The sequence below is a fragment of the Monodelphis domestica genome, chromosome 3 (genome assembly GCF_027887165.1).
Source record: "Monodelphis domestica isolate mMonDom1 chromosome 3, mMonDom1.pri, whole genome shotgun sequence".
Classification (NCBI taxonomy): Eukaryota; Metazoa; Chordata; class Mammalia; order Didelphimorphia; family Didelphidae; genus Monodelphis; species Monodelphis domestica.
The window spans coordinates 258047136-258063820 of NC_077229.1; the positions used below are offsets into that span (position 1 = coordinate 258047136).

At 37.9% G+C, this 16685-nt stretch overlaps 1 protein-coding gene across 6 annotated transcripts in view; it reads left to right on the top strand.

The window, feature by feature from the left end:
- PIEZO2 (piezo type mechanosensitive ion channel component 2) overlaps window positions 1-16685 on the top strand; it is a 551033-nt gene that overhangs the window by 475905 nt on the left and 58443 nt on the right. For 4 of the 6 annotated variants that reach the window (XM_056823644.1, XM_056823640.1, XM_056823639.1 and 1 more), the window contains 3 exons: window positions 7657-7823; window positions 8377-8543; window positions 15693-15860. In XM_056823644.1, coding sequence (XP_056679622.1) covers window positions 7657-7823; window positions 8377-8543; window positions 15693-15860 — 502 coding nt within the window. The remainder of the gene's footprint in view (window positions 1-7656; window positions 7824-8376; window positions 8544-15692; window positions 15861-16685) is intronic. The other 2 variants (XM_007487722.3, XM_056823643.1) reach the window with 1 other exon arrangement.

A 16685-nucleotide genomic window follows, 5' to 3' on the forward strand; every position in this document is an offset into this window, starting at 1 on the left:
GGAAAATGGTAGTTACAGAGTGACTTGTCCAAAGTCACAAAGATAAGTGCCAGAGGCAAGATTTGAACCTCAGTCCTATCATTCCAGATCCAATACTCTTTCTCTTATAGTAGAGGCTTCCTCTGAGTCTGCTCCTACTTTTTGACAACTTATGGGGTGCTCAGGGAGAGGTAGTATCTCTGGTATGGAGGGCTTGTCGTGCCCTCCGAGGGCAGCTCTCCAGCCTCTGACCCCCACCTGACACCCAGCTCTCACTTGTGGCTCCCAGTAGCTGCTAGCATGCGGCAGCGGCCACACCCCGGGCAACGGCTTCGACAGGCCGGCTAAACCTTGTGAGGGCAGCCATCAGGTCATCGTGGACCCCTGGTGAATCAGGGCTTTGCTCACCCAGCATGTGAAGACTGCTTCGGTGGAACAGACTGAAGAAACCAACAAGAAGGTTCAATGGCTGAGAGGGCAACGCAGCAAAGCACTGTGGAGTGCTCAGGGCGTGTTGGAGCACAAAGGACAACACGGCCATCCAATGCAGCTGAGGAAGTCTCCAGATGTAACGATTTTTCGTGCCAATGGACCCAGGATTCCAATGCTGAGAGAGTGGGACTGTCTCTGTGCATTGACTTTTCCACTTAAATCTCTTTCACGCACAAGTATCTTTGTGCACACTCATCTATCCTAACCCCGTCCACCCTCTTCAAGACCTGCGGCGATGGGGGAGTGGCGACACAACAGGTGGAGGTGACCACTGGCAGTTGTAGTCACGATCCTGCACGTAGGCGGCCCACGGACCAGTGGTCACTCGGCTCTGTAGGGCAGCAGAGATGTTCGGCAGCATCCTTGGAGACTGAGCAGCCCTCTCTAGGACAGCACTGCTCACCCTAATCAAGGGAGGGGACTAGAAATGGTGTCCCAAACATTGCCTGCCCTACAAACACCCGGTCAGCACACTGTGGCTGGCGGGTCATCCCCTTTAAGCGGTTGAAATCAAAGAAAAAATACAAAGAAACTCCTTCTAGGAGCATGGAACATCAGAACATTACTTGACAGAGAGAATACCCCAAGACCTGAGAGAAGAACAGCTCTAATCGGTAAAAAACTGGCGCGATATAACATCGACATCGCAGCCTTAAGTGAAACATGCTTACCAGAAGAGGGATCACTCAGTGAACCCACCACTGGATACACCTTCTTCTGGAAAGGTCGAGCCACAAATGAAGACAGAATCCACGGTGTTGGCCTGGCCATCAAGACCAGTTTGTTCAAATAGCTGCCCGACTTGCCTGTGGACATCAGCAAGAGGCTCATGAAGATCCGTTTGCCTCTCAGCAAAGATCGGTATGCCACAATCATCAGCGCATATGCCCCAACACTGACCAGCACAGAGGAGACCATCGAGCAGTTCTACTCTGACCTGAGTGCCGTCCTGCAGTCAGTGCCCACAAATGACAAGCTGATACTACTGGGAAACTTCAACGCCCGCGTTGGCCAGGACCATGAAAGATGGAAAGGAGTGCTTGGCAAACACGGCGTGGGCAAAATGAACAACAACAGCCTACTGCTACTCAGCAAATGCTCAGAGTTCAAACTCACCATCACGAACACTGTGTTCAGAATGGCGAGCAAATATAAAACAACGTGGATGCACCCAAGATCAAAACAGTGGAATCTCATTGACTCATCATTGTATGCCGGCGAGACATCCAGGATGTAAAGATCACCATAGCCATGAGAGGAGCTGAATGCTGGACAGACCACCGATTGGTTAGAGCGACTCTTCAAATGCACATTACGCCTTGCCATCCAAAACGCGCCCAGACAGTTCACACATTTTACAATGTGAGTCGTCTTAGAGATCCATCTTATTTGCAAACATTCCAGTCCTGCCTGGACAACAAGCTGTCTGCCAAGGGACTACTCACTGGAAGCTCTACCGAGAAATGGAACCAGTTCAGAGACGCAGTGAAGGAAACATCAAAGGCAGTCCTAGGCCCGAAATAATGCAACCACCTGGACTGGTTCTATGAGAACAACACTGCTATTGAAGACCTATTGAGCAAGAAGAACAAAGCCTTTATGGAGTGGCAAAATAACCCAAATTCTGCTCCTAAAAAGGACAGATTCAAGTCTCTCCAAGCCACAACGCAGAGTGAGATCAGGAAGATGCAAGAAAAAAGGCAGAAGAAATCCAGCGGTTTGCTGATATGAAAAGCTACAAACAATTTTTCAGTGCCCTCAAGACTGTCTATGGGCCATTAAAACCCACCACCACTCCCTTGCTATCCTCTGACGGTGACACTCTCATAAAAGATAAAAAAGGCATCAGCAACAGGTGGAAAGAACACTTCAGTCAGCTTCTCAACCGACTCTCTTCAGTCGACCAAAGCGCCCTTGACCAGATCCCCCAAAACCGCTCCATTGAACATCTTGACATCCCTCCTTCAATAGAAGAAGTCCAAAAAGCCATTAAACAAATGAGTGCAGGCAAGGAACCCGGTAAAGACGGGATCCCAACTGAGGTGTACAAGGCCTTAAATGGAAAGGCGCTCCAGGCATTCCACATAGTGCTGACCAGCATATGGGAAGAGGAAGACATGCCCCCAGAACTCAGAGATGCCTCCATCGTAGCCCTATACAAGAACAAAGGCTCATAAGCAGCCTGTGACAACTACAGAGACATCTCACTACTCTCCACTGCTGGAAAGATCCTCGCCCGTGTTATACTCAACATACTCCTGTCATCTGTTTCAGAGCAGAACCTGCCTGAATCACAATGTGGCTTCCGACCAGATCGCAGCACTATCGACATGGTCTTCACAGTGAGGCAAATGTAGGAAAAATGCCTTGAGCAGAACCTGAGTCTCTACATTGTCTTCATAGACCTGACAAAGGCATTCGACATAGTGAACAGGGACGCATTGTGGGTGATCCTCAGCAAGCTCGGTTGCCCAGCAAAATTCGTCAAACTGATCTAGCTCTTTCATGTCGACATGACAGGGGAAGTCCTATCTGGTGGAGAGACTTCCTATCTCTTCAACATCTCCAATGGCATGAAACAAGGCTGTGTCCTCGCTCTGGTACTATTCAACCTATTTTTCACCCAAGTATTACAACAAGCTGTGATGGATCTAGACCTGGGCATCTACATCAAATACCGACTGGATGGCTCACTATTCGACCTTTGCCGCCTGACTGCAAAAACAAAGACAACAGAGAGACTCATCCTGGAAGCTCTCTTTGCAGATGACTGTGCTCTCATGGCCCACCAAGAAAATCATCTCCAAACCATTGTGAACAGGTTCTCCACCGCAACAAAACTGTTTGGCCTGACTATCAGCCTCAGCAAAACAGAGGTGCTGTTCCAACCTGCACCAGGGAGGCCAACGAACCAGCCGTGCATTACAATCGACGGCACGCAGCTTTCTAACGTCAACACTTTTAAGTACCTGGGCAGCACCATCGCCAACGACGGGTCCCTAGACCACGAGATTAATGCCAGGATTCAAAAGGCCAGCCAGGCACTTGGGCGGCTGCGCTCCAAAGTCCTCCAACACAGAGGTGTAAACACTGCGATGAAGCTCAAAGTGTATAACGCAGTGGTCCTCAGCTTGCTCCTGTACGGTTGTGAGACATGGACACTGTACCGGAAGCACATGAAGCAGCTGGAGCAATTCCACCAACGCTCTCTCTGGTCAATCATGAGGATCAGATGGCAGGACCAAATCACCAACCAGGAAGTCCTCGACAGAGCCAACTCCACTAGCATCAAAGTCCTGGTCCTCCAAACCCAGCTACGATGGTCTGGACACGTCATCCGCATGGACCCACAGCGAATACCAAGACAGGTATTCTATGGTGAACTGTCAGCTGGACCCAGGAAACAAGGCCGACCAAAGAAAAGATTCAAGGATCAGCTAAAGTCCAACTTGAAGTGGGCTGGCATTACACCAAAGCAACTAGAACTCGCTGCCTCTGTCAGAAGCAGCTGGTGAACCCACATTAACCTGCTGCCGCCACCTTTGAAGATGAGCGACGCCGACGTCTTGCCGCTGCGCGTGAACGCCGACACCAGGCCACAACCGCACCTCCCGTAACAACTGGCGTCCCATGCCCCGTGTGCCACAAACTGTGCGCCTCAGCCTTTGGACTTCAAAGCCACATGAGGGTACACCGTAGATGATAATGCACAAAGACAATAGTCATCCTTGGTCACCGAGAGACTACCACTACTATAGCAATAAGGCTATTCACCAGTTACTATTTACTTTTGCTGTATGACTAGCATACTTCCTTTTCTAATAATAATAACTACCATTTATATAACCTACCATGTGCCAAGCACTGTATTGTATCACCTTTACTCAATATCACCCTGTTGAGTAGTTGCGGTTATTATCCTTATTTTACAGATGAGGAAACTGAGGCAATTTAAAGCTGCCAGGCTCAGGCAGCTAGTAAGTGTCTGAGATTGGTTCAACTCAGGTCTTCTTGTCTCTAGGTTACAGGCTCTATCACTGTACCACCTAGATGTCCCAAAATGAAATATAATTTTAATACTTTACTGGATGTCAATAATGTGGATATTCCCATCAGCTATCAGATCATAAGCTGTCCTTACCTTCTCAACCTGTGATTCTTGCCTTCTAATAAGACCCTGAGAAGGGGTCCCTCTTTGTATGCGATCCAGTTGAAGTCACAGACTATCATTAATATCTCATTTTCATTAAGGGATCAGCCCATCTCATTTTCTGATTATATATTCTCAGATAAAACCTTTTATGTCACCTTTTATATGAAAATTTGTTTGGGTAGGATTCTGCTCAAAGCTACCTTGCATGAATTCATTGCCTTTTGGGTGACCTGTAACTTTAATTCTTCAGAGACTTTAGTATCAGATCCTTACAGCATTGATGTCAAAATAAATAAGTAAATGTAGCTTAGCTTCAAGAAGAAGCTTTGGATAATTAAAATATCACTCGTTTTCACAACTAAAATCTTCCTCCACAAAGACAATTGTCCTCCTATTCACTATCTAGCCTAGTTTATTTATCCAGTACAGATATCTAGTATATCTGTACTGATGGATCAGTTCTGTCTGTGGTCCATGCCTTACCTGAATTTTATCTAGACTTTTCATCTAACCTATGGTATTTTAACTCTAAACAAAGATCTTAAAAGTTAAAATTATCACAGCATTACATCTGTTCTACCACTTCATTTACTATAAAAGGTCTCATGTAAATAAATACCAAATTCCTGTATTATCTCATTTTATTTTCACAATAAACTTGTTAGATATGTTTTACTCTTCCACTCAATTAATATTGAAATATTTCATGTAAAACCTATCACATATTTTAGTGGCAACTCCTAAAATAGTATAAGTATAGTTATAATGATTATAGTTTTTTTGTGCTATCTTGGTAATTCTAAATTCGAAAATCACATTTCCTTGACCTCCTATATTGCTATGACCTCCATCCTCACTCTATCATAGTTAATCACCAATTTGTTCCCAGATTAGAATTCACGGTTTCACCTCTAAGATCTGAAACTTAGAATTCCCCTCTATGACTGTGATCCTTTGCCTTTTCATCTCTTATGCTCTCTTTCTCCTCTTATTTCTGGTTGTTGTTTTTGTTTGTTTGCTTTTTTGTTTTTGCCTTCCTCATGACCTTGATTCCCTTATTTTCTCCCTATTCCCTTAAACCCATCAATCTTTCTCTGGTCTCATTTTCTTTAATACAGACTTATACCCCTGATTAGTCATTTCAGTTATTCCTCCTTTTCTACCCTTAAGCCCCTTGCATCCTTGACCTTGCTTTTCCCATTCCCTTAGATCTAAATTCCAAACCATATCCTTTTCTGTCCCTATTTCCATACCATCACCTGCACTTAAGAACCCACAAAATTCTGTGCTCATACTTTCTAAAAAAATCTTACTGACTAACCTTGACTGGTCTCTTGCTTCTTTATGACATTTTAAAATTTGTCACTCATATCACATTACCAAAATGGCTATTTCTAACCTCTTCTCCCCTCAGTTCCTTTTATTTACCATCTTGTTCTCTCTCTTCAGATCCTAGCCTCCTACTTAAGTGTTAAAGCTAATACTATTCCTCATTTCCCCTCTTCTAATGCACTTAGAATTTGTATTTTCACCCAGTTTGTCTTCTCTCCTGTCCATTTGAGAGAATTATTTCCTTTCTAGCGAAACTTATTGTCTCCACCTATAAGCTTCCACTTCATTCCCTTGCATTCACTCTGATTTTATTTCATAAATTATTCTCCTTCCTTTATTTATCTTCAATTTTTCCCCACTTGTGAATGGTTCTCCTTTACTTAAACAATGCAAAAATCTCCATTATTTAAAAAAAATCTTTCTTTGGCTTAGCTATTCCCCTCATACTTTTATGTATCAATTCAAAGTTAACATGTGCAAAACATAATTCATCTCTTTCCTACCCCTATATGTCCCTTTCCTTAAATTCTCAATTTTATCAGTGTTATTACTCTGTTCCCAGATAGCATGTCCTGAATAATCTTTAATCCCTCCTCTTTATGACTTTCACATATCAAATAAGTTGCCATATCCTGTCCATTCTGCCTCTTCCTTTTTCTTTCCAAGGCAACCAAAATATTTATTGCCTTTATTACATACTTCTGATCATCATTATTATAATAGGGTCATAACTGGTCTTTCTACATCCAGGCTGCCCACTATTTTATCCAATCTTCAAACCATTGCTCAAATAATTTCATTAAGCACCACTCTGGTCTCATTATTTTGCTATTTTAAAACCTTCAGTGTGCCTCATTGCCTGAAAAAAAAGCAACTATAAACATCTGATCAGACTATGCTCAGTTGAATATACCTTTGCATTCTTATGTAATAGGACTCATAGGATCCTTGCCATTGGTTGGTCAGTTAGTTCAGTTGTAACCAACTCTTTATGATGCCATTTGGAGTTTTCTTGGAAGAAATTCTGGAGTGATTTGCCATTTCCTTCTCCAACTCATTTTACAGATGAGGAAACTGATATAAACAGGGTTAAGTGACTTGCCCAGGGCTATAAAGCTAGTAAATGTCTGAGACTGGATTTGAACTCATGTTTTCCTGACTCTAGGTCTGATGCTCTATTCACTATACCACCTGGTGGTCCCCATAAGATCCTGGAAGCTTTCTTAAAGAGCTCAAAGACATTAATGAGATCACTTAGGCCAATCCCTTCGTTTTATACATACAGAAAATGAGACCCAGAATAGAGAAGTTTCTATCTCCTATGCTATAACACTATTAAGCAGCAGAATTAAAGATGCCAAATAACTCCTTCATGTACTCTACATTATATAAAAATTGAACTACTCTCTCTTCCCCATTCTTTCCATGCCCCTTCCTGTCACTGGGTCTATGTTCTTACCATACTGAGAACATGGAATGGATTCCTTTCTTCTCCCTCTACTCTTATATTAACCTCTTCTCTGCAGTTCCCACAATCCCCTTTATATTTGATCATTCTCCACCCTGCCTCAACTCACTAATTAGTTTAAAAGTCTTGAGAGCAGACTTTGCATGTCCCTTATATCTGGTACAGGGTAATTAATAAATATATTATAAATGTTTATTAAAGTACTTAAAACTGTTGCATTTCATCTTCCCAGATAACATCATCAAAAGGATATTCAATATTTTAAAGTTTACCTGGGTTCTGTTTTTGGCATCAGTAGATAGTTTTACAACCTGGCTTAACTCCATTTCACGGGAGCACATTGACATATCTACAGTGCTAAGAATTGAGAGATGCATGCTGACCAGAGAAATTAAAAAGGTAACATTATTGATACCATTCTCTTCTCCCCTTTTCATTCCCATTTTTTTTTCTTTTAAAACTGTTATCTTCCATCTTATAATCAATCTAGTGTATTGGTTCCAAGGCAGAAGAGTGGTAAAAGCTAGTCAATGAGCATTAAATGGTTGGCTCCAAGTCACAGCTAGGAAATGTATGAAGACAGATTTGAACCCACAACCCCCCATCTCTACTCCTGCCTCTCTATCCACTGAGCCACCTACATGCCCCCCATTCCCAAAAGATCAGCACCATCCTATTTCCTTTTAGCATACAAGAAGCTATCTCATACTTAGTAGTCGAGCATAGAGCTGCCATAACTACAAATTGGGGTTTGATGGATTTTCTCATGATTTCAGGGAAAATGCCTGAAATGTATCCTAGCAAAGATGCTATATTTGTGCAGAGAAGCAAGTAATTAAAGCTGAACCTGAGAAGGGTGCATGTGTAAAAGATGTAGAGAAGGTTCTGAGAAGCAACCGGACCAGGAACTAGAGAAATCTGTCATTCTCTGCTTCTCTCTGCTTTTCTTTAGGGCAATGTTCCAACTCGAGAGAGCATCCATATGTACTATCAGAACCATATTATGAATCTTTCTAGAGAATCGGGACTGGACACAATTGATGGAAATCCTGGTGCTGCTTCAGGCTTAAAAACAGCCCGAAGGATGGATAGCTTAGATTCTCATGACAGTATCTCCAGGTATTTCATTTTTTAAGTAATAATTTTTCTTCACGTGTAAAAGCCAGAAATCTATATAGGAGCATTTTATAAGAAACTTTGCATGAAAGGAGGGTAAAGTGCATATTTACAAGTGACTTTCCACTGTCCTATCCTTGTGCCAACAGTGATATAAAAATCATTCTGACCTTTGCAATAAAAAAAAAAAATATATCTTTGTCAAGTAATTAGAAATATCTGTAAGAATTTGGTGTGAATTATTTTTTTCCTTTAAACTGTTTTATTGATGTTCTTTTATCTGTGTCACTGCCACTTCCCAATGATTCATCCCCAAATAGAAATTTCCCTTGTAGAAAATACACATGTTCAAGAAATCAAATCAACACAGTTGGCCTTGTCTGAAAACATGACTATAAACACATGTGTAGATTTCTGTCTCTACCAAGAGTCAGGAGGCATACAATCCTCTGAGGTCACACTTGAACACTACCTCATTCAGAGTTCTTGAAATCTTTCAATATTGTTTTTCTTTGCATTACTGATGGCATTTCCTAGAAGGAAATTAATGACATCAAGCTAAGAATTACCTTCTGTGACAAGGTCTGCCATTTGAACTATGATTGAACTGCTGTCCATTTTGAATTACTTCAGCATTTTTGCAGCCTTCCTTCTATTTCTTTTATTCTCAAAAGCAATGTAATGATTCCCAATAATGTGCTGAGTAGCACATTTGAATCCTGTATTTGTCTATTTTATTGAAAGTCTGAAGAATTGTCCAGATAATTGAAGCCCTACCCCTCCAAAATTTGCTTTTCAGAAAAAGGCAATCATTTTCTTCTTAATTTTTGATGTGGCCGTCTTTGTCTTTCTCCATCATTATTTAGTTTGCATATCTCTACATAATTTTCCATTTTCATATATAGAAGCTTTCTTAGCTAAGAATATGGAAAATGTCTTCAGAAGTTTTTTTTTTCTTTGTACTTATATATGTTCAGGCACACAAGAACAAGTCTACAAAGTTTCCTTCCCTGGAGCACTTATGTACTTTCTAAGGATCTCATGGGGAAAAAAACAGCTAAAATATTTTACAGTTTATAATCGAAAGTAAAGGTGTTTATATATATGTATACACATGTGTATAAGCACATGCATGTGTATATACACAATAATTTCATTCTGCATATGTACATGTGTAATCTGTCTAAAATCTTTCCCTGAAAGTTAGTAAATGAGAGAAATAGGAGGCTAGAATAACAAAAATGATACATATGACTAAAATTACCTGACCTCATTTGTAACACCCATGCCAAAATATGAATATTATCCCTTTCAAAATAGCAGCTCTGGGAAACTTCATCACATTATTTCAGTGATAATGCCATTTATTAAGTTATTTTTAGAACCTGTCTTTTCTGTCTTCATAGCCAGTTTCTGGGTCTCATTACTTTCTAGTCAGTCTCCATTATCCAGTTCAAAAGAAGTTTAATCTCACCTCTATTATATTTGGCTGTTTCAGAAAATCAAATCCACTTAGATAAAAATTGTCATCATTATGAATACTCAGAGTTTTACAATGTTCTTAAAAGAACTCCAAAAAAATGTTTTGAGCAAAAACCTAATTGTTGTCATGAGCATAACTTCTGTGAAGTATGTAGCTCTCATTGGAACATGTAAGTGCTGGTGTGGCCCTTTTGTCACAAACACATAACTTTCAAGTCAGGAAGCCTACCTGGCAATAAATACACTATTGGTCTTAAAAGAGTTGCATAGCATCCCAAGTATCTAATTTACTTCTAGGACTTTCTTGGGCAACTAAGAAAATTGAGCCCATTTTCAAAACAAAACACAAAAGCAATCATTTTAATATGAAGTTGTGTTTTGATCAGGTCAAAAGTATGAATGGTAAGTGCCAGAGAGCTATTTTTGTCATTGGTAGGAAAAATAAATGAGATTATATATTTATATAGTATTTAACAAACCCTAAAGTGCTATGTAACTGTAAATTATATGTCATCATTATTATATTGTTATTTTAAGTCAGCATACCAAAACTCAGATGTTCATATCTGTCATGTTACTTAATAATTATATGTTGTTTTTGTCTGCTGGTGATATATATTTTTAAAACATTTTAATAGAATAGTGATTTGGTAAGGATTTGGTTTGCTGTGTCATTTCCCTTATATTCATAAATTTGGGAATAAGGTACAACTGCTTTGAAAAAGAATTCACAATTTATCTGCTAATTTTTATTCTGCTTATTTAAAAAATGTAGGACATAAATTCTTAAGAGTACTGTATCAAAGTAGTTAGCTGTTTACTGAAGTTATAATTTGGGATGCTTTGAGCTAATTGAAAAAAATATTCTCTTGCTAGAAAGTAATAAAAAGTATAAATTTTCTAATGAAAAAGTCTCTTCTCATCTCCCTTTATATCAACACATACATTCCTCATAAAACATGTTTTACAAATCCTGTTTTGATTAAAATCTGAAGAAATAATGACTAATATTTTTGTGTCTAAGCACATCATACCATCAATTTTTTATGATGGTGGATGCTTTTTCTTGACAGACTTAGAGAAAGAAAAAAAAATCTTTCAAAAAAATCTAATTACCTTAGCTATGTTCTACAGTTTTTGCTCAGTAGGACCATCTTCCTAAATATGATACCAATATTTTTTTTCTAATTTTATCCAATCTCCTTTCTATTTCAGATTATGTTTGTTGCTAATTGCCTTTTAATTACAGCAGGTTGTGCTTGAAAAAGGGAGGATTTGGGGAGAAATGGTATTGCTGGTGGGTTAAGTTCCTAAGATTTTGTCACTAAATGCTTCTTGGGATAAGTGATAATTGGAAGATACAAGATTCAGCATTTCTTCTAAATGTCCCTTCCACCCTCACCAGACTTCTCAAAAGAAAGTTGGCCTGGAAAGATGTGCTTACATTCCAGGCATGCCAGTGAGATGACTATGATTGAAGAATAACAGTGTTATCTTGAAGATAACATATATCTTGAAGATTGAAGATAACACTGTTATTCTTCAACACTTTAAATTCAAAAATCCATTTTCCTCTGATTTCCTTTTGACTAGCTAAGAACAAATGCATTTTCAAATTGATCCATTTCCTCTCATATATCATGGTGTCATTTTTCTTCTTTATCATTAGTTGTAATGAATTTGTCTGCCAACCACTCCTTACTGATTTTTCCTTAGTTCATCCTATATATTTGATGGAGATATAATAGCACAAATACCATTTGTATATTTTTAAAAAGTGTTTGCTTTCTCTGTAGATCTGTCCTATGGCTTTGAGGACTTAGGACAACATTTTGTAAAATTACATACTTAGCAAGAGAACAAGCAGACAGAATAGCACAAAATAAAGCAAGCTAAAAAGAATTATGAAAATAATAGATCACACTTAATAAAACCCTAATTTACGAAGAGCTTCCTCACAGCAATTCTGTGAGGTACATAATATGTACATTCTCATTTTTTTACAAATAAGGAAATTAAGGCTCAGAGAATTTAAGTGATTTGCCCAAGGCAATAAAATTAGGAAGTCATATCAAACCTAGATCTGCTAATTCCAAAACAAACACTATTTACAATTTGCTGCCAAAAGGATAAAGGTCCAAAAGAAATTCTTCCCTAAAAAAGTTCTTAATCTAGTGCCTGTGAACTTTATTATTTAATTTATAAATTTTATTTGTAATTTATAAATTTATAAAATAACTGGATTTCAGCATATTTGTTTTCCTTTGTATTTATTTTCTATACTTAAAAACATTATTCTAAAAAGGTCTTCATGATACTGTCCTCAAAGATGAATCATAGTACAGCAGAAAGAGTAGTGAGCAAGGCCTGTATCCCACTCTCACCTCTGGCACTTATCAGTTTTGTGGTCCACAGACAAACAATTCCAACTTCTCTGAGTATCACTTTTTCATCTGTAAAATATGGATAATAATTATTTACCTTTCATGATTTTACAAGGATAAAAGCAAATAAAGATCATGAAGAGCCCTGAAAACTTTAAAATTCTCTACAAATGTGAAAATTATTATCATTATTTCCTATGTAAACATTATAGACTTATTAGTAACTTTTTTCTCATCTCATATATAAGAAAACATGAATTTGGCTCACATATTTGAAGTAATGTAAACAGTTGTTTTTTCATTTTTTATTCTGATCTAGTAGCTTAAAAAGTTCCTAAAGGTGTAAAACATTGCAAATTAGAGGATAATATTAAAAATCAATGATTATTCTTTCAGTAAAATAAAAAGAAAGAAAAGACCTCTATAAAATGTCCGACAAGTAAGCACTGGAGTTCATTCATTTTGGAGGGGGAAAAAAGAATGAACTGCCTTCTCTTATTACCTACTTGACGTCTTTTACTCATCATTTCATGATTTTTGACACTAATGAGAATTCAGTGTAAATAGTGACCTGGTACGGTGGACTTGTGAAGAGAAAATGAACCCATTGACATATTGGCTAACAACTTCATCAACACAGGAACTCCAATGTTCATAGTAGCATCATTTTCCCATTAGTTTGCTTGTAAGAGCTCTTCAGAGTTCCATAAAAGGCAGATACCTTGGGACTAATGAAGACTCTTTAAAGAAAATCTTCTTAAAATATGCTTAACACTGAACAATGAACAACATTTTTTAATACCTTTCCAAAAATAGTACGAAGGTCCCACGTGTACAATTAGGTTGACTGTGGGGTATTTGTAGAGACTTCTATTCTGGATTTCCCAACAGTGACACGCCATCTCTGATCTCTCATTTATAGTTTCCAAAGCTACTTCCTATCCCCACCTACCCCCCAACTTAAGTTGAATCTTTGAGTTTTATTATTGATACATGATAGAGCATGCTTAGGGGAAGTAAAAAGTCCAGTAATTTAAATGGACAAAAGCTACTTCATTCTAATCTAATTATGTGAGCTCACAGTTGTTTAGGATTTTATCTTTTATAAGCCACACAACAACCATGTAAGGCTGTAAATGTTGGGATTATCCCATATTAGAGAATTAGTGAAGGTCAGTGAGGTTAAGGAATCTCCTCATACTCATGTATCACACAGTAACGAATAAGATTCAATTCTGAACCCACATCTTGCTTTTAAGTACAATCCTTTAGACTCCACTCTATCAACTTAGAAATTCTATAGTGCACAGTTAGTTTCACTTAAAAAAATAAACCTAGATCAGAAGACAAAAATGTTTCTTGATAATACTTGTACAACACATGCTAATGCATGTCACATCAACAGCAGGCAAGGGGAAAATGATGTTCATTTCTTCAACTTGAAATATTAGAGACACTTGCTTTATCCCTTTCTGGAATGGCCATTCGCCAGAGTTCTAGAAATAAAGCTAAATTCGATTATCACAAAGAATTTGATTGTTGGAAGCTAGCAATTTAATTATGATGAAGCTTAGAATATGGCTGCCTTATAATGCTCCCTTTCTGACCTTGTTCTAAGGCCTCCTAAAACCACATTGACTCCTGCTTAGGTGGTCAAAGTTGCCCTTATTTGTCTGATTTTGAGAATCTCTTCAATTATTTCATAGTAATGAAGGGGGTGCTACTTTTTTATGGCAGACTTTTTGGCCTGCCTTTGTCTTCCAGCACCATTTCTGAGCTAGCATTGGAGCCTAAGTCCAATTCTCACCCATATCCCAAAATCGTCAAATGCATGATGATGGCCCAACTGGAATTTTAAAAATTTTATCAAGAAACATCTTTTTCTTCGGATCTAGGGTTTTTTAAGTGAAATTAACTATGCAATATAAAGCTGGGTAATTTGGGGAATAATTTCTATGAGTGGACCATAACTGTTCATGTGAGCAGTCAGGAAGGCTTCTAATAATAGATCTTATCTTTAAAACTCTCTTGGTTTATAGTTTATACTATACCTTTTTGCACACAGTAGGACCATAGGAAATACAGGGATTATCAATACCAAGGCCCTCACAATGCAGAAACCCCTCTTCCCACAATGATAGACTGATATGTTCAAGCAGAAAATCTTATAGCTTGAATCCTTTAACATTCTAGAATCTAGATGCAATGGAGGGGTAAGCATTCTAGGCTCATGATATAATATCACTGTATTTGTTATATTCCTTGCTTTTCTTCTTCTTTCTTTTAATACATCTTCCTTGATACAGTGTCTTCCTCATAACTCTTATTTGCTTCTTGTCAATCCAGTAGCATCCCCTTCCTGGATTTGACCTGCCCTTCCTATCATTGTTCCACTGGTGAAAGGAGATAAGGGTTGTTAACAAACAGGTGCTTTTGGTAATGGCCTGTTTCAAACCTCAGGAAAGATTGCAAGGAGTGATCAAAGGGGAAAAAATAAACAAAAGAAAATGTTTTCAAAAGAAATGGTTCCTGGTGCTGCTGCATTTCTTTCTCTGCAGAATATTTTAAGTGTATTATTTTCTTATTTATACTCTGTTCTTCAAAGTAATATCTGCAGGGAACACAGTAGAATGCATCAAACTGAGAATGATTTGAAAATCCATTTTGTTCCTTATTACTTATGAATTTTTCTCTTCGCTGAATACCTTTTAGAAGCCATCAAATTCTAGTATATACATTCTCAAATGAATAAGCATATGTTACTGAATTAACTAAATGATACAGTATTTTCAATGGTTTAGTTTAAGACAAACTTGTTTAGCTAAAAAAAAATATTTCTAAAGCTTAACTGAAGGAACTTCAAATATGTATATGACTCCTTAAAATTTTGCAAATCATTTCATTTTCTTGTTCCAGTTCAAGACACAGCCTGTCCTGGGAATAATGAATTCATTCATTTATTAATTTAGTAGCATTCAATAATTCCTTTCCAAAGAATAATGAATTCATACCATTTATTCATTCACAATTTTAATTAATTTAGTGCAATCAATGGGTGATTTTTTAAAAAGAAACAAAGGAAAAAGAAAAGTAGCCCAGGAATCATTTATTTCATGATAACTCCAAATGGGTCCTTATCTTCTCTCAGAATCTTTGTTGTTATTGTCATCGTTGTGGTGGTTATATGTTTTGCTGCATGGCAAGTACGTTCATTAATTGATCCATGTGTACATTCATTTATCATTGGTGTTTAATACTGTGTCTTTGTAACTGTTTGCGCTGCTAGCTGCTACACTGAAGCAACCATGCTGTTCTCAAGGCAATCCACCCTTGATGATTTAGATGGACCAGAAACTGTTCCTAAAACAAGTGAGCGTGCCCGACCTAGGCTTCGTAAAATGTACAGCATGGATATGTCCTCTTCATCAGCTGACAGTGGCAGTTTAGCATCAAGGTGCTTAACTTGTGCATGCTTCCTTCAGTCATTTTACAACACTCCTCCTCCTCCTCCTCACCTTCCCTTATTTATGTCTTTGCTCTCATGTGTGGTTATCATTTTATTATGTTTTGTTTTGTTTTAAATCGTCTGTTTAAAAAAAGCGTAGGCAGCATCTTTTCTGGGGGCTAATAGTTCCTAAGATCATAATTTGTGAAATAAGTCACTTCTTTGATTTTGTCTGGAATGTTTTTTTAATCCTTATTTTAAAGATTGTCTTTTATTTCTAACTAATTCAACTTTTCCTTCCTTTTAAAAAAGGTTAACTGTGAAAGAGGCAGTTTCTCTCATTGTTTTAGAGGCTTGTTTGGGTCATCATAGGAAGGAGAAAAGCATGAGGAAAAGAGATAAATTTTTTTTTTCATGATTTGCTCATTCAAAGTTAAATAGACATTAGGACATGTTCTGTAAAAATGCCATATTTAGTCGTGTTTTAATGGACCAGGAATAAACTTGTCTACATTTATATGCTTGAATAATATAAAAGTCAAGGTGTGTTTTGTCCTTGTTTTAAAAATAAAATGCTGTAACCTGAGGACAGATTATTCAATTTAGTTTGTCCTTGAACTAGGCTACTTGATGATAATCTATTTGCTAATAGTCTTGCTGCTTTCTTACTAAGCATACCAAAAAGAAACTTAGATTTGCAATCCTTTTCATGCAAGTTGAAGAAATTGAGTGCTTCTAAAATTTGGTAGCATCCAGAAGTGTGAGATAGAATCTAAATAACTAAAGTTTAAAATGACTCCAAAACAAAAAGAAAAATATCTTTGTTTATTTACA